This window comes from Conger conger, chromosome 1, assembly GCF_963514075.1.
Source record: "Conger conger chromosome 1, fConCon1.1, whole genome shotgun sequence".
Classification (NCBI taxonomy): domain Eukaryota; kingdom Metazoa; phylum Chordata; class Actinopteri; order Anguilliformes; family Congridae; genus Conger; species Conger conger.
The window spans coordinates 66,145,989-66,169,757 of NC_083760.1; the positions used below are offsets into that span (position 1 = coordinate 66,145,989).

A 23,769-nucleotide genomic window follows, 5' to 3' on the forward strand; every position below is an offset into this window, starting at 1 on the left:
TTGTAGTGTTGATTCCACACGGAACTCATTCGGGGATAGACGCATGTGGTAGCTAGGTTTTGATTGAAGCCCATAGCAACATCAATAATAAAGTGTAAGAGGTTCTCTCCAATACACGTCTGAATTGAATCAGGGAAAAGGGAAAGGAGGATGTTTAAAAACACATTCCAGAGTGGATTTTTATCCGTGCTCTACAGCATTGGAAGCAAGCCCCTTCAGATATGGGATAAAAAGGTAAGCTGAACTTGATAATCGTTGCAAGCTAGCTAGTCTAGTTATGTTGGCTAAGTTACATTTACCTAATATAACTCGGCATTGATCGGAAACTCGAATTGAACTGTGTCTGAATGCTTAGTTAAGCTAAATTTCCCTAGCTAGCTAGCTAACTGTCGATACGTTATAATTAACCTGCTAGCTAGCTAACTTTAGTTTATTTAACAATGATACAGATAACTGTTATAGATAACATCGCATGTGTCGACAGGTCACGTTAACTTGTACTACAAGGAGATTCGCTGGCTACGAGTAGCTAGCTATTTAGTTAGCGACATGCGACAGCATTATCTTAGCTAGCTAGCTACATTCCTAGCACACACTCAGTAATGTTAGCTAATCGGGTACCTTTAGCCAAACGTTATTAGGGTAGAGTAAGTTAGCTGACGTTAACCAAGTTGGCTATTCATATTTAGTGCTAGTGAAAGCTCTAACTTACGTTACAATCAATATCACTTTAGGTTTGTCGTTAATAGCCTACGTTAGCGAAGTTAGCTTCTTATCTGCCAACATTCACTGCATGTAAAGTAGCTAACGTTAAATAACGTTTATCTTCAGCTAGCTAGCTATATCAGCCTACAACCTAAGTTACATTTTTTTGCTTTACGAAAGATATAAGTTAGCTAGTAAGATACGTTTAGCATTATTTATTGGCTAAAAACGTCAGGGGATTAGATATGTAACTTAGTTCCAATTGTCTTGCCATAATTGATAACATTAACTGACAATAGACTTTACTTGAAAATTAATTTTGTCACGCCTCGTTTCAGGTGAGAAATGGTCACATTAAGAGGATTACAGACAATGACATTCAGTCTCTGGTGCTGGAAGTGGAAGGAACAAATGTCAGGTATAAGCAATGCGAAAGAAGCTTCAAAGTACAAATCCAACGTCACATTATGGGTGGCAAATATTAGACGGATCTGAGAGGTCAAGATTGAAAATGAAATCCCCGGAATTACCCTTTTATTAAATTGTTTTTAGACTTAGAATGCGTCTATTTCTGCTGCTGTATAAGGGGATTTTAGACTTAGGTAGAATCATTTGTACCTGTTTGGATCCTACAGCACTACATACATCACCTGTCCAGCAGACCCCAAGAAGACGCTTGGCATCAAACTTCCATTCTTGGTTATGATAATCAAAAATTTAAAGAAGTATTTCACCTTTGAAGTTCAGGTAAGATTAAAAGTGGAACAAAAGCACAAGCAAAATATTGTTGCAGTTACTTATTTACTTGCACTTGGTTCCTTTGAATGTACATATAAAAACAGTTCAGAATCATATTTAGCTGTGGGGGTGGCGGGTATAGTAGACAATACAAGCCTACTTGAAAGGACTGGAGCAAGCATCATAAAAGGTGATTTGGTGTTTTATGCATTAGGTCAGTGCTATTAAACTCCACGTCCTGCGGGCCACAGCGTCTGCAGGTATTTGCTCCTGCTGTGCACTTTACCACCTGATTTCACAAATTATTAGTTCAGATAATAAGCTAATTAGTGAAATCAGGTGGTGAAGCACACAGTAGGAGCAAATGCCTGCAGACACTGTGGCCCGCAGGACGTAGATTTGAGTGAATGATAAAAGAAAGTTTGTCCCTGCTAGGTATTAGATGACAAGAACGTGAGGCGTCGTTTCCGTGCCAGTAACTACCAGAGTACGACCCGTGTGAAGCCCTTCATTTGCACCATGCCAATGCGGCTGGACGACGGCTGGAACCAGATCCAGTTCAACCTGTCCGATTTCACGCGTAGGGCTTATGGCACCAACTACATCGAGACCCTTCGCGTACAGGTGAGCTGATGCCAGGAGTGGGGGCAGTTGACCTAGTAGTCCTTGGATTGACTCCAGAGAAGCTTTAAAGATACAGCAGTACTTTAGCTGTAGACCTGAATGCCCATCGGCATTTGGTGGAAATTTGTGCAAGGGATGATGTGGGACCAGTAATTACAAAGCTGTTCAGTGCTAAAAATCGTTTAAAAATTTAGCTTAAGTTCCTTTTGCTCATCTGTTTCAACGTTGCATATTTTGCTTACTGGGCTTACCCCTGTCCTATAATCAAACCTTAATCATGAAACTGTCTCTACTGTAATTGCATAGATGTGAGTGGAATAGAAAAGACCTGGGAAAACGAGTACATTGGTAATGTTATCTTGGGTTCTGTTCTCAGTGCTGAAAGCAGTTGATTGTGTGTGATGTCTTTGGCTGACTACGTTTTTTTAATTGTTATAGATTCATGCAAATTGTCGCATACGAAGGGTGTACTTCTCTGACAGACTGTACTCTGAGGATGAGCTGCCAGCAGAATTCAAACTCTATTTGCCCGTTCAAAATAAATCCAAGGTAAGAGCTTTGAAACATTTGAAGTAATTATATTATTGTCCATTGAACCAGAAATCAATTTGGATTGTATTACTGCAATCTCTGGTTGTCATGTAGAGTATTAAATACATGTGGAAGTTCATATTTTTTAAAGCCGGTGAGTAAAAATAACATTTGAGGCACAGTACATAACTTTACCTGCAAATTAACCTCTTTTGATTTTTTTATAATGTCCTTTCCTATGGTGCCTGAAGTGATCCAAATCTGATTCATTTGACATCCAATTTAGATCTGTTTACCTGCTGTGTCTAAACACAAACACATAGAAGAGCACATGGAATCTTGTCTCTTCAATTTAGATGTACTACATGCCTGTGTGGAGTTTAACCATTTCACTTTGCATGCAATATAATTAATTATATTGCTGAATTATATTGAGGGTGGGGATATTGTTTGCAGTCTCAAGAAACATCTGCAGCCTGGCTATAGGAGGGCTTGTCTTTAAAAAATAATAATGTTTGTGGCTTGTAGGCTATTAGCTGCTTTTGAATGAAAAATGTGTAAATGTCAGCTAATTTGCACATGCATATTCAAGTTGGAATGCAGCCATAGCTTAAAAAGATATGGGGCACATATAAAACTATGGACCTCAGGTCAAAACAATTTCTATTCTACCTGCAGTCATATGTGTAGTAATTATTTTAAATTCAAATGCATGGATAAATGAACCTGGTTGTATTTGTTTCTGTTCAAATTTTAATTCAATTTAAATTCTGTCTCATTGCAGCCCTAGGGTGAAGAGATTCTCCTTTCCCCTCTCCCCAGACGTTAAATTATTTCCAGATCATCTTTGAAATCTTTTGGTGAAAATGTTTACTTTTTTAGTCATGTAATTGTCTCTTTTACTGTCTATATGGAATTTGCACAATAAATGTTTTATACAAAAATAATTATGTTATGCATGATCATGTGCAAATGGGTATTACCCATCCAAAGGTTTAGTAATACTTAAAAGGAGTATGTTTTGAAGGACATACAGTACAGCACAATGCAGATAAAAAAGAAGAAAGAAAATAGATTCAAAAAGATTCACAGATCAAAATGAAATGTAAATCATGAGGAAGCAGTTGACCATTACCAGAAATTATAAACTCAATTATTTGGAGACAAGATTTGAGGAAACAGAAATTGCTATACAACAGAATGAAGTTCTGTCTTATCCAGACAAATATTTGTCATTCTTTTTCTCCAAAAAAATTTGGACACAACTGAACGCAGTTTTATTTTTATTTTTGCTTTGTTTTCACAAGAGTGAAAATAAAAGCTAGGAGCAGGGAGGCCGGAAATAAGTCCCTTTTATCAACGGATGGAAATGACAGAACTATACTGTCATGAGCACCAGTCCTCCCAGAGGATACATCACAGAAAAAGCATTTGCATTCATTCTGCTGTTCCATAAACACCCCAGTATTTAAGGCCTGGTAATAGTACATTCTACAAAGACAAAAATTAGTAAAATCCCCAAATGTTCATTGCTGTAAGAAAATGCTGATCACCTTCAACAAGCTATACACATTGTACTTAAAATTACACAAATTATAGAATTACAGATACCATTTCACTACACTGGAGGTGTTGTCAACCCCATGAAAAAAGAAATCATTGGCAAGAACAATTCATTGTCTACAAATGTGCTTGTTTGTGTCTGTGTATTTCTTTATTGCTCCTACCACACATTTTGATGGATGCATTCGTGCAGGAATGGAGCACCAGATAGCATTAATATGGACGCTATACACAAAACTGTTATTTTCAGTTGGACAGGTTTGTCATTTTGACAGATGGATGAATCTTGAGCAATTTAAATGTTATCAACTAATGTGCTCAATTGAAAATGTATTCCGTACACTTTTTAAAAGTCTATTGATGTATGTATCAATAAGCAATTAATGCAGAGATTTCATATTCCAATACCACAGAAAAGTAGAGATAAAAGAAGTTGAGGAAGGTAAAGGTGAAAACTTTTTCTTTGGCCAGACAGAGTAACGGCAGTACTGTGGGGTGGTGCAGTCCAAACAAAAGTTAAGAAGAAAGATTAAGAGAAGACATAGCTGATATGACTATTTTAGATACTATATATAATGTATGCTGTTACAATCCTATCTTTGAATGCCTGGTTCCTGGCTGCCTCTTTCACAAGAAACAATTATATATTACAAAAATATTTTCAGTCAAACCACAAATATACACCATATAATTATTTTTATATTTTTTTACACAAAATAAATCTCTGAACATCATTCATTTGTGTGCCTCTTTCCATTGTTTAAAAAAAGTTTGGTACCCTGGACAGGACTGCCATTTAAGCTGCTTTTGTTTCATCAAAGTGGAGAATATAGTAGTCGTGGACATACATAAGTACCGCGACAGGCTGACCAATGATGAGTGAGATCCACACTGCTGCATTGCCATAGTTACCCCTGAGAAATCGGCCCACAAACCAGGCCAGCGGCAGCTGTAATGACAGGTAAGAGGATGAACGCGTTACAAAGAAGAAAAGAAAACGACAATAAACAAAAGTGTATCGTTGGCTTTGCATTCTGACCTGAGCCATCATGCCCATAAACGCCCAGAGCCGGAACATCTTCAGTGGAACACTGACCAGGTACTGAAAACCAAAGAACACTGCATTTTATTTGCTGTGCACACACTGCACAGGTAAATCCCTACAGGAGGAGCTACTGAACAGGGACGGCAAAGAAGTACGTTTGTCATGCGTGTGGTGGGTGACTTTGTCAGTGTAAATAATGCATTCTCCTGGGTAACACACAACCGACAGCCCACTCTGAACAAGGGTCATGTGTCTCCTGGGCATCATTACTCTGAACGTGTCAGAACACAGCTGGGCCTAGGCCAGGTTCTCTGAAGGTTAATGTCAGAATGAGCAGCTGCTGGTTGATCAACACGGGGCTGGTTGTTCGTCAGGGCTTGTCGTTATGGTTTCATTGTTCTCCTTCACAAAGCTGGACATATACTGAAGCAAAGCACAATGACGAAAGGTAAAATGTGCCCATGTCCCTTCAGTTTAAAGCCCACACTCCACAACCCACATTGCTTGGCACTTTTCTAATAACTGAAGAGATGAGCACAGTAAAAACAAACAAAAAAACGTGTACTTTTTCAGGTGCAGAAAAGACCTGTTTTGGGGAAAAAAACAACTATAGGCTGCCAGTGATAACTCACCTCATGGAAAAAGGCTGAAGCCAGGAACACACCTGCCTGCCCCATGCGCTTGCTGACCCCTCTCTTCAGCATTGGCTTGTAGAAGTGACTTCAGAGAGAAAATGTCCCACAAGAACCCCAAAACAACTGGTTATGGAATAAACACTGACACGCGGAATGCTTTTCAGTTTTCCAGAAATACATCAATCAACCTTACAGTTGAGGAACAATGGTGGTAAAAGGACTATATGAATAAATGCTCCATTTTGTCTGGTGGGAGCCCAGGCCGGCAGCCCCAAGGCTGGTCACTCACCGAAGGCACCACTTGTGCACTGGGATGTTCCAGTTCTGCCAGAAGTATGTGACTGTCTCCGAGTTCCTGCAAAAAGGTCCCTTATTACTGTAAACTAGATGACCCTCTCGCATGTCAATCATGTGAAACTAAACAATCCTCACTCTGTGTGGATATAAAATAAACACAGACAACCTGCATTAGGTTTCAGAAGTACATGCTGATTAAAAAGTCACACCAGACTTGCATGACCCAAAGGCAAACCTTCTTTGTGCCTTGTCGAAGCTGACAGACCTTAGAGAGATAAACCATGCCATGCCATAAATCATAATCAAAAATTGAAATGCATGTGATGTCGCGCTGCAGCGTTCCTGTCACGCCTAATGCCTTTTAATGTAGTTTGCTTATCAGTTCCATTCCAGGCCAATTATCTCCCGCAAACTTAGAGCCAAAATGGCTTCCCCTTCGCTGCAAAGACAAGAGCAGTCAGGGAAGGATTTATTGCACAGATAATCTTAGACTATATTAGCAGGAGTGTGTGTTTTCTGTTAGTTTGTGACAGATGGATGGAGTATGCTGGACTGCGCTGAAGCTTACTGCTAACACAGGAGGCAGGAACTATGAGCGAAGAGCTGACAAAATAATTTTAATTATAAGTTTGATTATTTATGAGTTTCTCTAGTATCACACCACCAGGCATTGTCTGGATGCCACCCACTACTATCTTAAACGCAGTCCCAGTACGCAATCTGAAGTTGTCGAGGAGGACATTCTTGAACAAAAGACAGATTTCTCTTTAGCTTGGATGGGGCCATTCTTAATGCTGAGACTCTTAAATAAATCACATTTGCCAGAAAAAGAGAATATTCTGTTGGGCCATAGTAAAGATGTTCACTTCTAAAACTAAACTTCTTTCCTAGACACTCCATCCCTCACAAGAAATGCTTCCTGGAAACAGGGAATTGTGTCTGGATATTATTCTTAGATGGAGCTTTGAAAAAGTGGAGCTTATCAGGGGGACAGGAGGAGCGTGCTGTGGCCAATCGGCCTGCTTTACTCCCCTATGTTTTCTGCACGCCGCCTGCAGGAGATTTCACTTCAGGGGAGGGCTTGGGTCACTCGTAGCTTTTCTTTCTTAATCCACTTTTCAAGTCACGCTTCCAACTTCTGTCCTTATTTAACCTTGTAAATCATTTAAAAACTATTTCTTCACTAAAAATATTATACCCCACTTCTCATGAACATATCAAAGAAAGCACAGATAAGAAAGTGATTGAATCTTGGATGTTCTTTAGAATCCCTAAAGCACCTCATGGAAAAAAAGACAAGCACATATTGAACTCTCATACTGAAGAGATGTGGCAGAACGTAATCAGAATTTGAGCTCATTTTCTTCAGTACTGATCAATCTCTGTCTGGGCTTAATTAGGGAATGACCATGTTTAGAGGGCAACTAGGGCTGTGCATATCCAACAAGGAACAATTTATAGTTCAAATTTGGAAGGACCCTGCGACCCTATTCAGGATAAGCGGGTTAGGATAATGAATGAATGAATGAATGAATGAATTTGGAACGAAAAAATAAAATATTAGAAAACAGAATATGTTTATGTGGCTGGCCAAACCACACACCAAGTCAATGTAGCCAAGCTTTGAGCTTCAGTTTTTCCAGAAAGAACCATCCTGTGTAATTTCTCTGAAAAACGTCCTTCATATTCTTATACACAAGAACAAGAAAGCAACAGATTTCCTCCTACCACCAGTCCCTGTAGAACTCCCTGTCTCCAAACCGCATGAGCTCAGCTACAAAGTTCATGGAGGAGTGGAAGAACCAATAGAAGAAGATGAGCCAGATTAAATGATTGGGTACCTGTTGGAGCCAGAGAGGGAGAAGGAAATACAAATCTGAACGCATTAGACTGTAGACATATCCGTAGGGCACAACAGGGTAGCTATGCTTACAGCCAGTTTTAGGAGTCGTTCAATCATTCTGGAAAAGTCCATATCCTAGAAGCAATGAAAGAAGAAACAGCGTAAGCGTGTATACTATATGAAAGTAAAGTCACAGCAAACAAAAATGCAGCAGCTTACCTGGAATGGCTTCATTGAATTCTGAATGGAGGGTACCATCCACTGGAAAAGAATTTAAAAATCATATTCAGAGACATTTTATCCCCTGTCACACAGAATTACCTGTCATTATGTGAAATGTTAATCACATTTGAGAACAGAAATATTACATACCTGCTGTATTAATCCAACCATTAACTGAATGAAGAAAATCTGAAATGGAAAACAATTTAACACATTTCAATCGGTCCTGGAAATGTATAGGAGGTGAAAATTAAAATCAGGTTTGATCCTAAATCACTGATGGAACGACCCCTATGCAGACAGATAGAGTTCTTCAGTAGGGGATTACATTATGGATGGAACTCCAGTGGGACTTTTCATTCACATTCATTTTCTGAGACAATGGCAGTTTCAACTGTTGTTTGTATTGTGCTTCTAACAAAATACTTTTCCAAGATCGTAGTGCATTATACAGTATGTAGGGCCACTAGTTTGTCTCCAGCATATGGCATGATATTATCATCCAGGGGTCTCTGTTGGCACTGGATGGCACAGTCAAGTGCCTAATTATACAATTCAGTGGCTAATTATGACAATTATAAACGTCGTAATTACAAATTATGTCAGACATTTATAAATTATAATTATTATAATAATAATATTTATAATAATAACACCTAATACAGGGAGAGTGAAAAGGAAGGAAAGTCAATTTGGATAGAACGGCAAATACACGCTACTGAAAGAATGCTGTTGAGCAAAGGAGAACAGTCATTGTCTGGTTTTTCAATATTGTTCAGACCAGAAAATATGCCACGCAAAGCATAATATTAGCATTATGATCACAGAGCAAGGTTCTTGTAAATCTCCCCAGTGAACCATGTCAAAGCAGATGGGACAGTTCCTGCAGAGCATCATTTAAAGTGCATCAGTTTTACCTCCAGACTTGGAAAAGTAGAGCGATATCATACCAAACACCGTTGTGCAGCTCAAGGCACATTGAGGGATAGGGGCTCAGGCACACAGCACTCACTGCCTGCTGAAAATGACCTGCCCATGTCAGAATCCACAAGACCTGCAGTACAATGAACTGGACCGCTGGCAAATGAATATTTTCCATCTTTTCCATTGCTATTTCATCTGTAATTTTTTTAAACATACCTCTGCTGCAACTATTTTATTATTGATACTATTTATTCATTTCAGTATTTCTCTGAAAGTTGAATGTTATATAACTGTTTTAATTTTTAATTTAAAGCTTTAATTTTAAAGCCACCCACTGCTTCAAACAAAAAAATAACATTATATCTGTGGTCCTAAATAACTGCGCTGAAATTAACACTTAGCTTGTAAACATTTCTGTCAATCATGGTCTTCAACATGCTTAATTTGTGGTAATTACTTTACCAATGGAGATGATTGGGGCAGTGCAGTGAGGATAATTGTTTGAAACGTGGCTTCACAAAAGGCCGTCGACCTCTTGTTGGCAGAAGACTGAAGACTTTGAGATAAGTGGAGACAAACTGGCGGCCATAATTATATGCCAACAATAAAGGTATTATTAAAACTGCTCAATCCACTTCACAAAACAAGGCTCAATATATTTCCTGCCTACACTTTTGTATATAAACTATTTACTGACAGTATCATATTGTTTTATTCAAACATTCTTCTGTAGAAATATGAAGTTTTGCAGTTGAATTTGCCATTCACAGATAGACAAAAATAAAATCCAGTTAGCTCAATTGTGGATATGTTTATGCGCCGTCTCCTGGGAGGAACTCCTCTTATTTGGTGGTGTTACATAGTGGTTTACTATCCATACACAACCCTGCGCTAGTTATTTTAATGGTCTGATTCAGTGTCAACAGAGTCCCAGACTATTAATCTGAATCTGTTACTGCTCCTTTTTAAGCAATTTAAAGTGTAGTCATCGGCAGATTCATTTAGCCAAAAGGGATTTACAGAAGTGCATTTAACTTGGTAAACAACCAAGCCATACACTTTCTAGCTCCTGAAGTCCCCTGTTGAGTTACTGTAGATGGACATTCAACCACTTAGAGCAACGTGAACTAGGGAAATGGGAGGTGATCCCTGCATTCACTTATGAATTGCCAGAATTCTCTAGATATCAATGTATTCATAACAGAGCCAGTTGTGATTTTAACAATTCAGGTTAAGTACGGACAATGTCCAATACCTAAATGATTACTGACAACATATGGGCAGGAACAATCTAACCATATTCACACTGCATCCAGACTGTAGCATTGCATTGCTGTCATAACCTGTCTGACAAAAGCAACATGAACAGTTGAATTTCTGCTACGGTACATCTCAATTCCAGCTCTCATGTCATTGTGCTCAACTCACCATCTCAAAAAGCCTTCTGAGCAGGAAGCGCTTGCGTATCCGTGGAGATCGGGGGAAGTTCAGCTCATAGCAGAGCGTTGGGGCGAAGACAAAGTAGTACAAGTCTGGAATGAAGCAGACGGACGTGGGGAAGGAGGTAGAGATGGTCTGCAGAAGAGGTGGTGGGGACTGGGAGGGCCAGCCAAGGCCTGCGGTACTCACCCCTGAGAGTGAGGTTCCCTGGGTAAGACACCTTATCCTGCCGTTCCCCTCGGGTTGCCTTCTGAACCGCTGGGCCTGTGGGAGAGACATGTGGGCACCTGATTAAGGATTACCTCAACCCCACCCGCTTGAACAGACAGTCGCTTGAAGCTTTTGTTCAAGCGACTGTCTGTTCAAGCTTGTAGGTGTACATGCTGTGGAAAGCCTGTCTCGTTGGCCTAAATATTTCCCAAACTACAAAATGTGGTTCCTCTTTCTAACAGCAGATGGCAGTGTAGTGTATATTTACAACCGGAATCGATTTATTCTGTGTGTGTGTATGGGAAGACAAGATAATATAACCTACACAAACAGGTAGAACCCAGGAGCAAACATTTTCCCTTTCAGCTCAAGCCAGCAGGTGTCCAATGTCACAAAACAAATGTAATTTGGTGAAGCCAAGGTCTCAGAAATTTGTCATGAACATCATTATGGTCTTTATTTCTCCACTTATTGTGGGCAGGGCAGACAGGCCAGTGTCAGTTTCATTAAACACACAGACCTTTCTAGCCGAGATACTATTACACTGTATCATCCATTTGCTTAATGCATCCTTATCCGGTGGGAACATAGCTCAACATCCAATCCATCCGTCTGGAATGTAGAAATAAGAAACACTGACAGAACCACAATCCTGCATTTTTCTACACTAAAAAGGGTGACAGCAGGGAGAATGCCCTCAAAATCACCAGCTGCAATGACACCATTCAAGCAAATGGCTACATCTTTAAGTACTTGCATTGTATAAAGGAAAACCACACTTGGTAAGGAAGTGTTAATTCAGTGCATTTACATATAGAAGCGTTTAATGTTTCAGCAGGTTATTGTTCATTTTGGCATACTGTACATATTATTTAATTAAATTAATGTGTTTCATATGTTAGCATAATTCCCAAAGTCCTATAATAATCAGTGCTTCCAGCACACTATACCACCGGTAAAATTAATTGCATTCCAATCAGAAAATGATCATTAAGCATTATTCATTGAAAAGGCAAAACACCAAATGCATGGCAGATCTGGAATGCAGTTCATGGCACTGTGATACTGTAATGCAGACCGGTCACAGCAGTACTATGGTGGACTGTAGGTTGAATGAGCTCTTACATGAAATAGACCTGGAGAGAGTGCGGGCTTTGGCGTGCTGAATTCCTCTGCACCACTTGTTCACGTCTCTGTAGGAGAACAGCTTCAGGAAGAGGACAGTGTACACACCCAGGGCAAAAGCTCCTCCAACTGCACAAATGGAGGAAAACGGGGGAATTCAAATATGCAATTATCTTGGGCACATTCCTTGGCTCTGGATACTATACATCACAGCTCAGATCAATTCTTAATTATTGGCAGTTTGCTCTGCATGAGAAAAGAGTTACAGCAAGTACCTTTGTTCTAACAGAATACCTATTTTAGTTCAGTCTCTCATACACACTGGCACTAGGGTTAATTGAGTAACATTAACTAGTTGTGCCATGGGACCTGGAACAATTCAATTACTTATTAAGGACAATGGACAGGTGTTATATTTGTTCAATGGTAAATAAAAACATGCTAATAATAATGATTATTAGCATATTATATAATAATAATAATAATAATATATAATATATACATTATATATACAAAATCTACAGCAAATTGAAAAGTAAAAAAACTGGTTCAACACCATGGCATGACATCGGCAAACGCTCAAATGGCGTTTCCGTTTTGAAAAAGTAAAGAAGTAAAACGCAAGCACCAATGTCACAGCAGTGGATACTTCCACTGTCTGCCACCAACTTCCCCTCTTTCTGAAAAAAGGAAATGTGAAAGTAGAAAAACAAACGGGCAGAAGTGATAAAAGCGGCACTGAGCGGAGCGGGGAAAGTTGGCGCGCCGCTCGGCTGGCTGTAATGGAGCGGCGCTGCTTTATCAATAGCGCCCATATGGTCCGCGGACTCGGCCCCTGCAGGGGCCCTGACGGATGGCACGGGCGCGGAGAGGCCTGTGCAGGCACCGGTGCCAGGCCCGGCTGCCTGGGGCTCTCCCCCTGACCTTGATGTCTGAACAGAGGCCCCTGCGTGTGGCACAGCGGACAGATGGCTCGTCCCTGTCACCTCCCGCCGCCATGACAGATGAGGGAGAGGCAAGCGCAAACACGCTCGCGAAAAGTACAGCCGTGTCTGGAACTTTCCGACAGCACAGACACACGATGGTGGAGTGCCCCTCGACAGGCCGCCTCTGTCGCAAATCTCCGAGCGCAAACAAACTGTACATATTCCCCGCTAAACTTAAACAACCTCCTACTGTATCCCATCAAGAACTAATGGCCATGCGTGACTATGGGAACTGTAATAACCAACTATCCGCCATGCTGTTAGGCGCTAACTTGGCACTGAATTTAAGTGCGTGGCGCGAGTTAGCGGGTATGCAATATCCGAAAAGGAACCAAACCGCCACGTTTTCAGTACTGCATGAGTTGTGCTATTGCAAGAGTTCAGATCATTTCAACATCTGTTCAACGTCTGCTGTGTTCATTTCATGGAGCAGTCTCAGGCTTCATGACTTCACCACTTAGCACTTTGCTAATAAGCAAGGAAGTTGTGCCATATCACTTGCGAAAGAGGAATGATCAAACAAATGTGTCACAAAATAAAATATCATCCCTCAGAGATGGATCAATCTATCCTCACAATCACAATGCTCAAGCAAAATCTATTATGCATAAATAAATAACCACCAGATAAGAAAACCACATGACAATGCCAATTCAAGTTCAAGGGAATGTGCAATACAATAAAAGATTGAGTTGTTTTATACGGTCACAGCATAGCTTAATACTGCCAAGGAATATGTGCAGGTGGCATGGAATTCAAAACACTACAAAAACATATCAATTCCCCAATTATCTATTCCTGGGTCTACTTGTACCTCCCTGATTCTGGCCAACTCCTACAGCTTTCAGAGGGACAACCAGCGGAAGAAAATCTGAATCACTTAACAAAGGCTTGCCAACATTTGCATTGTGAAAGGAACCGCAGGAGAGACAGAGATGATCTTCTGCCGCTGAGCACTTGACAATTCCCCTTTCTTTCATTGGCCCAACAAAGCCTCCCATTGCTGTACATGACCTAAGAATAACCTTTCTCTGGGGAAGTGCATTTAGATTTCTGAGACACGCTCATATTCTACTGCCGCCAAGACTGAATATTCCAAGACTCAAATTCCCCTTTCCCTCCAAGCACTGAAGTTCTTTCTTTTTTTGCAAAGACTCCCTGCAAAGAGATCTACATTCACTCACACTTACAGGCAGGAAAAAATAATATAAATAGATAATCTTATTTCATGCTGGGTTCTTAGACTCTTCTTTATGAATATTGATGAGGAAGAATAAAACCGGGCTTTTTCGAACATTTTTTTGCCAATTAAGCATTGGAATACTGATGCAAGCAAAAGATTAGTAATGTCCTGGTGGAATATGTTAATAATAAAATATTTGGTCCCTACCTCTGATCCTTCAACATCCTTTTAAATAACACTAATATAAAGCTATTTAAACATATCCTACAATGAGTAAAGCTGAGCCTTCACTGTTTGTTTCTCAGCCTACAGCAGTGGTTCTCAGTCCTTTGGCCACAGGTCACAACCAGACTGTGTCGGGAGAGCCTTGGTGAATGCTTGGTGAGTTGTGTCATCTCAATGTATGCATGTACATGGGGTTTTGGTTGTGCACTTCGCTACCTGAAACATGATGTCATGCAAGGCCAATTCAATTACATTTGAAAAGAAGGAGTACATTTTCTAAACTCATTTACTTCATTTATTTAAGACCTCTTGCCTTATTGTGAGCAATGTGTACTTGTGACAGTCGTTCCTACAAACCCCACATAGCCAGCAGAAGGTGACTGGGAGAGATTGAGGAGTGCTGGCTCACCTGGGGTCACAGAGTCCAGCAGGAGAATGGTGATGACAGGGAAGCACAGGATGGTGGTCAGGTTGACACAGTGAATGTTCGTACCAAACTGCTCACTGAAGGTGCCCTGTAGGGAAAATCATGGCTGTCAGAATCATATTATTGCACCAGAACACAGGCAATCAATATCCCAGTGCCAGCTAAACTGTCTGAGAAATCACTTTGGCACCTGGGTGATACCATGATAAAATACAAACACATTTGAATGTGGTGCAGTCATTGTTGAATATGAAATAACAACTAGAACTATTATACAGTTTAATACTTGCACCTTTAATTACAAAGGTATTACAAAGCAGGATTAGATTTCACAAGGTTACAATTGGTACTTCACTAGCATTTAGCGGATGGCCTAACCTGTTGAATGTTCAGGGTGGGTCCTTTCAATTCTACACACTACTGCTGGCTACTTACCACAGACAGCCTCCTCTCTGTGTACAGAGCTGCCAGTATAAACACATTTGAGACTGAAAAATACCAAATAAAGAGATTAGGTTTGGACAGAGCAAAAAAACAAACAACTAAAATACTACAGTGAGTGAAATTATAATCATTTTTTTTATCTCTGTATCATAATCAGACCAGACTTCAGTAGTTACATCTAGATGAAGGAGCTCATCTCCAGCTTTCTATTTTTGCAGTGCAGCGTTAGCTGTCTTTACTTTATCAACCTGCTGCCATTGGCTAAGGGCCAATCAGAGACAAGCCCCTGTTAGCACAGCATATGTGAGTTTCGGACCGCCTGTCCCCAGCGGAACTGCTCCATCACAGCACAAACGGCATCTGCCAGACTCGACCAGATGCTAACCTTTTACACACAGTGTGAGTGTTATCCAATGACAGTGCACATTTCAGATCTAGCATTATGCTACACCCCTTATATTGATCAGGGCATGTTCCTGCTCTGAAATGGGCAATATGAACAGCATGTCCTCACAAAAAACTCAAGACCCCACAAGGCTGATGCTTTAACCTGTGAAGCCGTTTCCTATATGTGAGGATTCGCTCCCTCCTCTGTGTGGATTTACCCATAAATTGGGCCAGAGGTATGTCTCTCTGGAGACGGGCTATATTGCAGGGAGCAGCAATCTTCTACAGAACATTATGGTCCACAGTGCACAGGCAGCAAGGCAAGTAAACAGACAATGCACACCTGCCCCTCTCATAACGTACCAATGACCAGGCAAGCTGCTGGCCAGCTGTAAGGATCCTCCAAGAAGAGCGATATCACTTGAATGGGGTCCACCAGAATTCCATAACTATTGGAATATGGGTCAAGAAAGGAATGACAGTTCAGTTCAGTTCATTCATTCACTCAAAGTGACTAAAGACTAAAGACTGTCACAGAAGAAAACTTCTTTAAGATGGGAAAGACATAAACGAGAGGCTTGGACTGGTAGGAGAGCTGCAGCAGCGTTTGCGTGTGAAGTGCTGCGCGTTACGCCATATGGTCTCAGCTGCATGGGAGCTCCCTAAAGCCCGAGTCTACACTTCTTGCTGTCGAGCGAGACCCACTGACAACTATATCAAGTAGAAAAAGAAATGCATACAATATGCTTCACCCCGTCCTTCATGATGGAAATTCAACCACTTTCTTTTAGTGCTACAATTTATTCCACAATTTGAACATGCACGTTTTTCCCCAGGTGCCAAAACAGTGAGGGTCAAATAAACATTCTATAATTCTATAATTTCATAGGGAAACACAGTCATATGTAACTGTACAAGTCTAGTTGTTACAAACATAAAACGGTGCCTATGATCCATTTTTTAACCCATTTTTTAGGACAGCCCTCAAAGGTGTTGACAAGCAGACTGTTGACTCATAAAATAGAGGATTAAATGCCAGGGATATTGCATTCCCTCTGCAATTGTTGCATGGAGCCCTGTAAGAAACATCAGCAAAGAGGATTCTGCTTACTTACTTCAAGAGGTTCTCCAGGAAAAGGCGTGCATTGCTCAAGACCTGCAAAAGAGATAACTAAATTATGGTTGGGGTAGTACAGCAGTTTAGATTGTGACACATTCCAAATTCATCACAAATAGCTAAAAGACCTGGGGCCTTTTCCACAAAGAAGGATTACCAAGTTACCAGCTAACTGTGTAAATGCATTATGTAATCCTACTTAGTGGAGAAGGCCCCTGGAGAGATTCTGACAGCAGATAGACCTAAAAAAACAAACAGAATAATTTACACACATTACAATATACAATGTGAAAATAAATAGCACAAGTAAAAATGTGCAGAAATAAAAAAAAATGTAATAATGTACATAATATAAATGCAAATTATCATGCAAAGTGTAAATGAGAATACGGTATACGGCAGTAGTGGTTCATGAATTTTAGTCGCGCGTGGCTACAAAGTAATGAGAGGGGGTCAGGAGTAGGGCCAAAAAAAGTAAAATGGTTACTGTGGTCCAATTGGCCAGTTGATGAGGGCCATAGTGAAACAATTCAGACAGCAGGTGGTTTGAGTCTTGATTAACCTAAACCATTTTCCCAGCTGAGTTTTTGAAATAAGTGGTGAATACTTTAGTTTGGGAGTTTCAGGCTGTTGCGACTACACCAGGACACCAGTCATCCAACCCCCTCCGATACACAAGCCTACTCAAGACCAGAACGATCAGGGTTGTCATACGTTTCGACAGCGGTTTGACAGGTGCATTCTTGGAGGGGCAGTCATTCATGCAGAGTGACTGAACATCAGAGCATGCAACCCCCCAATAATAGATGTGTTAAAACATGGCAGGAACATGTACGGTTCTAGAGATTGATTAAAGATGTCTGTAAACACAGGGACAGCACGGTCCCCGCAGTGCTATAAAGTGGCAAGCGGCACACCGCCTGGGCTGGGTGCTTTTCCGTGTATGGAATAAGCTGTCCACATCTTGATCAGGGATGATGAGATATGATGAGGGGTTGAGGACAAGGGAGGGAGGGTTAGCAGTAAGTGGCTGAGGGCAGTGGATATTGTGTGGGAGAGAGGAGGGGGTTGGTGTCAAGTTGAATGGGGGTACTGCAATTTACATCAGCAGTAAAACTGGTTCAGCAGGAGAAGCTGAGTGAGATTTAGTTTTTTAACGTGCAATGTTTCAAGGACTTTTCCAGACATTGGAGCAGTTATTGTAAGAAAATAATCTTCAAGTTTGCCTTTGTCTTTAGGCAGGGGAAATGCTATTGTCTAGCTTATATTTGGCAGTTGTATGCCCTTATCCTCTTAAAGACCCTTTCATCTTCAGAGTGCAGGTCTCAGACTTCTGAGGTGAAGCAGGATTTTTCACAGTTGCATTTGTTTTGGATGGAATGCAATTTTCCTCACAGAAAATAAGATGTGACTGTGTCAGTCAGGTTTACATTAGTATCCTTCAATTTATTCCAATCAGTAAAGTCAACAGTCCTGAAGCTCCTCTGTGGCCCTGCGGATCCATTTCCTCATAGGTATTTTACCAGGCTTGGCCGTTTTTATTTTCTGCTTGTATGAGCGGATAAGGTGAGCCATTACACGGTCAGAATTCCCCAGGGGGCCATGGGAAGCAGCATGATAAACATCTTTTCCATTTTCTGAAGTGAAGAAGACACATTTAGAACAGCAGAAACCCTGACCTAATGCAGACTGAAGACCCATCTCCTGGTTCCCCTGATATCCCCATTTAAATATCCTTATCTTTCTTTGGATAATGTTATAGGTATTCCTATGTAAATATAGGCTATCTATATATTATTTTAGTTTCTTACAATGCAAATTTTAGTTTGCTAGGTTACAGGAACATTGCACTTATTAATTAAAAATGGGCCTTCGTGGTGGTATTGGACTTTTGATTTCCAGAGACTTTGTACTCTACTTCTGCTAGTTACTTGAAATAAGAGTGTCTGCTACGTGACTATAATATAATGAAATTCAGCATGCCTTCTCCGCTTTCCTGTCTCACAATTCACAGTTAAAAGTTTAGCTAGTAGTTGATAAGTTCTTTAGTCATATTCTGTCAGATGAGGACAGAATGTTGCTACAAAAAACAAGGCAAATGCAGAGCAGGACATGACATAATAGTACAGTATAATACATTGTCCCAACAAATCTACATGCATGGCTACCACTCTCCTAATATCTACCAGCTTTTATACTTTTGCTGTATTTGTTGCACTTTCAAGGTACTCTGCAATGTATTGTAAGTCACCTTAGATAAGTACGTACAGCCAAAGGCAGTATATATTGTAATAATAAAACCACATTTTCCATCCATGCCAAATACGCTGCATATCACTCTTGGAGCAGAATGATAATTGTGATGCAGGACTGGGGAGGGCCTGTATCACAAATAAACACCCAAACCTTCACCCAATAACTGAAAAAACACCCAAAACACTCAACAGAACTGGTAACTGAAAAAAATTAAAAATAAGATAGTGTCCTCCTTTCCTCCACTCCAGATAATATCAGACAAAAAAATAGGTTACACCCATTCCAGCTGAGCACAAGTTCAGAGCAAATATAGGGAAAAAGACCAAGATTAGAGGAAAAATACACAAATAAACATTCCTTGGAAAAAAAGGGTTTGGACTGAGATTTTGAGCAGTAGAAAAGGCTCCAAAGGAACACGCATTGTTCATTAATCTTCATCTTCATTACTCCACCTCCCCCGTGTGGCTCTTTGTATGTTCCATTAGGTGCCAATCAGCTGGTTCTTCCCAGCTTATTCCCGGTAACAGTATTCTGCACTGTAGCAATATATGCAACAACTCCCTCCTGAGACCTGCTTACATCCAAATCCCTTGGTGGACGGTAGACTCAATTTAGTGCATAATATATACTTCACTTGAAAAACAAGTAATATTAAAGATTTACTGTTTTAATATGAATTCATTTCTTTGTTTACCCTGTTTGCTGAAAGAGTCAAAATTAATTGTCGGGGCTATGCCGTTACTGTGCATATATTATAGATTTGGTCTTGGAAGCTAAAATAAGAAACGCTACAGTGCATAATAGTCCTCTGTAGCTTTTGGGTCTGTTCTCTTTCTGTCTCTTTTCGCACTGGCAATTTTCCACTTAGGTTTGTAATTTCTCATTAAGGCGCACAAAGAATTCTCCATGTTCTGTGGAAATTTGATGAAAGTTCACAAAGTGTGAAAAAATAAAACTATTCAGATGGCAAAATGAGCTTGTTTTAAAGACTGAATTAATACCAGCTTTAAAAATTAAAATTTATGCCCTGCGTCTTTGAAGAAGACTATGTGCTGGCAGTGCTCCAGATTCAATTTGAATTCAGAGCCCTGCCATTGCAAGATGTTTATTTTTAGACATATCCGATCCCTTATTTCCTACAGTACAAACATGCAGTAATTATACTTCCTAATTTCAGTCGACTGTGCTAAATGCCTTCCATCATATTTACTTGCATATGGTCAAAATATTTTTGAATTAATACAAATTTATTTCAGCTCTTTATTAATTGTAATTGTGGGATCTGAGATATCCTGCAGTTTTAGGATGAAGATTCCAACTTAGTCGTATGCAAAAATGTGGGCAGCCTTGGCCAAAAAGCCTTTTACAATTAATATCTTGGTGAACAGAAGTGAACCTAACCTCTAAATGGTACAACATTAAACACAACACATTTCTTAAAATTTTAAAGCAAGATTTATTTGTATTTTTTACAGTTTCAAAATAATGAAAAAGGCCCTAGCAAAAGTTTGGGAGCCCTGTCAGTTACTTTGTAACTCCTCCTCGGGCAACTATAACAGCTTGCAAACGCTTCCTGTAGCCAAGAGTCTTTCAATTCTTGCTATTGGAATTTTCTCCAATTCTTCCTGGCAGAACACCTCTAGCTCAGAAATATTATTTGGCCTCCTTGCAGCATGCTTGAGATCTCTTCAGATTTACAATAATATTCAAGTCTGGACTGTGGTGGCCATTCCAAAACTTTGGAGGTACCTGGAGGATTTTGAGGTATGATTGGGATCATTGTATTGACAGAATAACCAACCTCTCTTTAACTTCAATGTCTGGACTGATTTTAAACATTAGTCTCTAGAATTTCTTAATATTTGGTGGAATCCAATCTTCCTTCCACTCACACAATATTTCCACCAATAATGGATCCACCTCCACGCTTAACAGTTGGCAAGGTGTTCTTCTCTACAAAGGCTTCACCCTTTTTTCTCCAAAAGATACCTTCTTTGGTGGTGGCTAAAAAGTTCAATTTTGGTTTTGTCAGTCCAATGCACATTGTTCCAAAAGGCTTCAGGCTTCTCAATGTTTTCTTTTGCATACTTCAGAGGCTTAATATCGTGTTGAGGCTTCTTTCTCGCAACTCTGCCATGTAGGTCTTTGTTGTTTCAAGTATGTTGTATTGTTGTCCTGTAAACAGCTAGTGCCTGCTACGCTTTTTTGCAGCTCTTTTGAAGTGATGGGTGTGGGTTCTTCTGAGCATTTCTCACCAGGTCTCGGGCCATTCTATGTCAACATAGAACATCTTCCAAACCTTGCCTTGACTTCAACTGCTCCATTTATCTTTGTTTCTGACAGTGGAAATGGGTAGTTTGAAACATTGAGAGTTTTTTGTAGCCTTCCCCTTCTTGGTGGAAATGAACAATCTTCATTCTGATATCCTTGGACAGCTGTGTAGGGCGGTTTGTAGTGTAGTGGTTAAGGAACATGACTGGGACCCGCAAGGTTGGCGGTTCGATCCCTGGTGTAGCCACAATAAGATCCACAGAGCTGTTGGGCCCTTGAGCAAGGCCCTAAACCCTGCTGGGGCTCTAGGGGAGGATTGTCTCTAAATAAACTATAAGTCACTTTGGATAAAAGGGTCAGCCAAATGACATGTAATGTAATGTTTAGAGGAACCCATGGTTGTTAACACCAGAGAGAACAGCCACTGCAGTTGGTACTTTAGAAGTCATAGAGTTGCTTCAAAATAAAAAGTTCAGCCCTGGAATTATATTCACCTGACTCATTGAAGCCCAAACAAGTAAATCACATGGGTCTTTAAAAAGTAACAAAGAATAATCCAAAAGGGTTCCCAGACTTTTGCACAGGACCTTATTTATACATTTACCTGATTTATAAACAGTAATAAACAGTCAAACTGTAAAAAAGCAATCTTACTTTAAAATCTCATGTGTAACATTTGCAGTTCAGGTTTGCTTCTGTTCACCAATATATTCATAGTAAAAGGCAGGGGTGTCCCAAGTTTTGTATACAACTGTAAAAAACTAAATGAATAACTGCAAAGCAAGGTCATTAGTCATTACCACATTCATAACAACCCACATGACAAAAATCCATGCTTACAAAAATATCTCAGAAATGCAGTCAGCTGAAAAACAAATTCCATTCCATTAATTCCATTAATTGGGGATACTATAGAAGCACCTGTGATAATCTGTGGGCATCACCTGAAATATTTTACAAACTGTTCCAACCACAACAGCCTCAGACAACTATTCAGCTTCTCAAAAGAAAACACTGAGATTGTGTAAAATGGCAGTTATAGCTCTCTGCAGAACTGAGAGCAAAATGATAATGAGGTAATTTGCCGATTAGCATGCAGGAATGATGAAGTAAGGTGGATGTTACAAGTGAGAGACATAAACATGAGTCTTGTTGATACTAGCACTTTGCAACAGCAATAAGCAAATAAAATAGCTTCAGGGACACTTCGACACAGCCCGGGCGGGGGATCGAACCGGCAACCCTCCGACTGCCAGACGACTGCTCTTACTGCCTGAGCCATATCGCGCCTAAATGACAATGACAACTGATTTTCAAACCTCTTATGTTCAAAGATTATTTTTACCCGTTTTGGTTTGACCACACTGAGTACTCTGTTTATTTGTGAGACAGTGTTCCCACAGCCACAGAGTGAGAGATGTAATGTATGCTGCATTATAATTGAAACCTTCTTCCTGAAGCCTGCACCCTGCTGCGACTGTGTGCATTCTCTATCAGCTACAGCACAATGCCAATTAGATACAGTGTGTTTTTGTTGGTAAAATGATAAAAGATTTGTAATCACATTATTGGTACATAAACAACCAATTGAATTAAGTTTAATCAATGTAAAAAACTTGCACGGTCATACTCAATGGACGGTTACACAGCCTGATGACCATTGCATAACTCCAACACAGAAATGAAAGGGTGCTGAAAGATGTTTTCACATTGCTGGGATTCCATCAACGACCCAATTCCTGATCCAACATGTAACCAACAAACCTGTTTTTTTCTTTCTTTTTTTAAAGCTTAGCACAAGTTAGTGTTACCAATAGAATTGCAGCAATCCTTTTTTCCCACTGCCTGTCTCTGCCTACATGGCCCACAGGTATAACCAAGCCTCCATTCACATAATACAGTAGCCAGTTTTTAGGTCTTCCATGTTGAGTGAGCATTCAATGAAAGTCGCTCCTGCACTAGAAATGTCTCAAATGCACTGACCCAACAAAGATTGCACCCCTTTTTATGTTGACATAGGCATGTTTTTCTTGTAAAGTAAGAATATTACGTTCTTCGCCAATCACAATAGAGTGCACTGAGAATAAAGTGAATTTACATTTGTCAAGTATCTGTATTTGGTACATGGCTGGGACCCAAAGTTGATGCCACAATAAGATCCGCCCTTGAGCAAGGCCCTTAACCCTGCATTGCTCCAGGGGTGATTGTCCACTTATAGTCAACTCTAAGTTGCCTTAGATAGAAGCATCAGCTAAATAAGAACTTGTCAAATCATTATTGGTGGATTGTCTGAACAAAGTATTATACTGATGTGGGAAGGATTTCTTAAAATGAAGGTCAGCAGAAAGCAGAAAGCAAGAATTTATAGAACTTGCAGATTTTCTTACAATTTTGTAAGTAAAACGATAATAATATATTATATATATAAACATATATTTATACTTTTTTTTTTACCTTTATATTGTTAGGTTAGGTAATGCAGTTGGAGGTAAGTTAATTAGGGAAAATACAAGATATTTATTTGACTTATTGGTCTTCTGCTGCTGTAGCCTATCCACTTAGGCATTGTGT

At 40.0% G+C, this 23,769-nt stretch overlaps 2 protein-coding genes across 2 annotated transcripts in view; one reads left to right on the plus strand and one right to left on the minus strand.

Moving 5' to 3' along the window:
* Nucleotides 1-4,618, plus strand: LOC133134889 (cilia- and flagella-associated protein 20). The gene is made up of 6 exons (XM_061251460.1): nucleotides 1-234; nucleotides 1,044-1,123; nucleotides 1,341-1,452; nucleotides 1,879-2,067; nucleotides 2,506-2,616; nucleotides 3,383-4,618. The coding sequence occupies exons 1-6, from the start codon at nucleotides 151-153 to the stop codon at nucleotides 3,386-3,388; spliced, it is 582 nt and encodes a 193-aa protein (XP_061107444.1). The 5' UTR covers nucleotides 1-150; the 3' UTR covers nucleotides 3,389-4,618.
* Nucleotides 3,865-23,769, minus strand: part of LOC133134883 (diacylglycerol O-acyltransferase 1-like) — a 25,167-nt gene continuing 5,262 nt past the window's right edge. The window contains exons 3-17 of the mRNA XM_061251448.1: nucleotides 16,670-16,710; nucleotides 15,918-16,003; nucleotides 15,159-15,211; nucleotides 14,706-14,811; nucleotides 11,903-12,031; nucleotides 10,757-10,831; nucleotides 10,556-10,659; nucleotides 8,354-8,392; nucleotides 8,201-8,242; nucleotides 8,072-8,116; nucleotides 7,867-7,979; nucleotides 6,131-6,196; nucleotides 5,839-5,926; nucleotides 5,201-5,263; nucleotides 3,865-5,110 (exon numbers count right to left, since the gene is read on the minus strand). Of these exons, the coding sequence (XP_061107432.1) occupies nucleotides 4,958-5,110; nucleotides 5,201-5,263; nucleotides 5,839-5,926; nucleotides 6,131-6,196; nucleotides 7,867-7,979; nucleotides 8,072-8,116; nucleotides 8,201-8,242; nucleotides 8,354-8,392; nucleotides 10,556-10,659; nucleotides 10,757-10,831; nucleotides 11,903-12,031; nucleotides 14,706-14,811; nucleotides 15,159-15,211; nucleotides 15,918-16,003; nucleotides 16,670-16,710 (1,203 nt within the window). The 3' untranslated portion in view covers nucleotides 3,865-4,957. The remainder of the gene's footprint in view (nucleotides 5,111-5,200; nucleotides 5,264-5,838; nucleotides 5,927-6,130; nucleotides 6,197-7,866; nucleotides 7,980-8,071; nucleotides 8,117-8,200; nucleotides 8,243-8,353; nucleotides 8,393-10,555; nucleotides 10,660-10,756; nucleotides 10,832-11,902; nucleotides 12,032-14,705; nucleotides 14,812-15,158; nucleotides 15,212-15,917; nucleotides 16,004-16,669; nucleotides 16,711-23,769) is intronic.

Coding starts and splice junctions, on each gene's coding strand:
- LOC133134889 (XM_061251460.1), top strand. CDS start 151: ATGTTTAAAAACACATTCCAGAGTGGATTTTTATCCGTGCTCTACAGC. Junction 235..1,043: donor TTCAGATATGGGATAAAAAG/GTAAGCTGAACT, acceptor GCCTCGTTTCAG/GTGAGAAATGGTCACATTAA. Junction 1,124..1,340: donor GTGGAAGGAACAAATGTCAG/GTATAAGCAATG, acceptor TGGATCCTACAG/CACTACATACATCACCTGTC.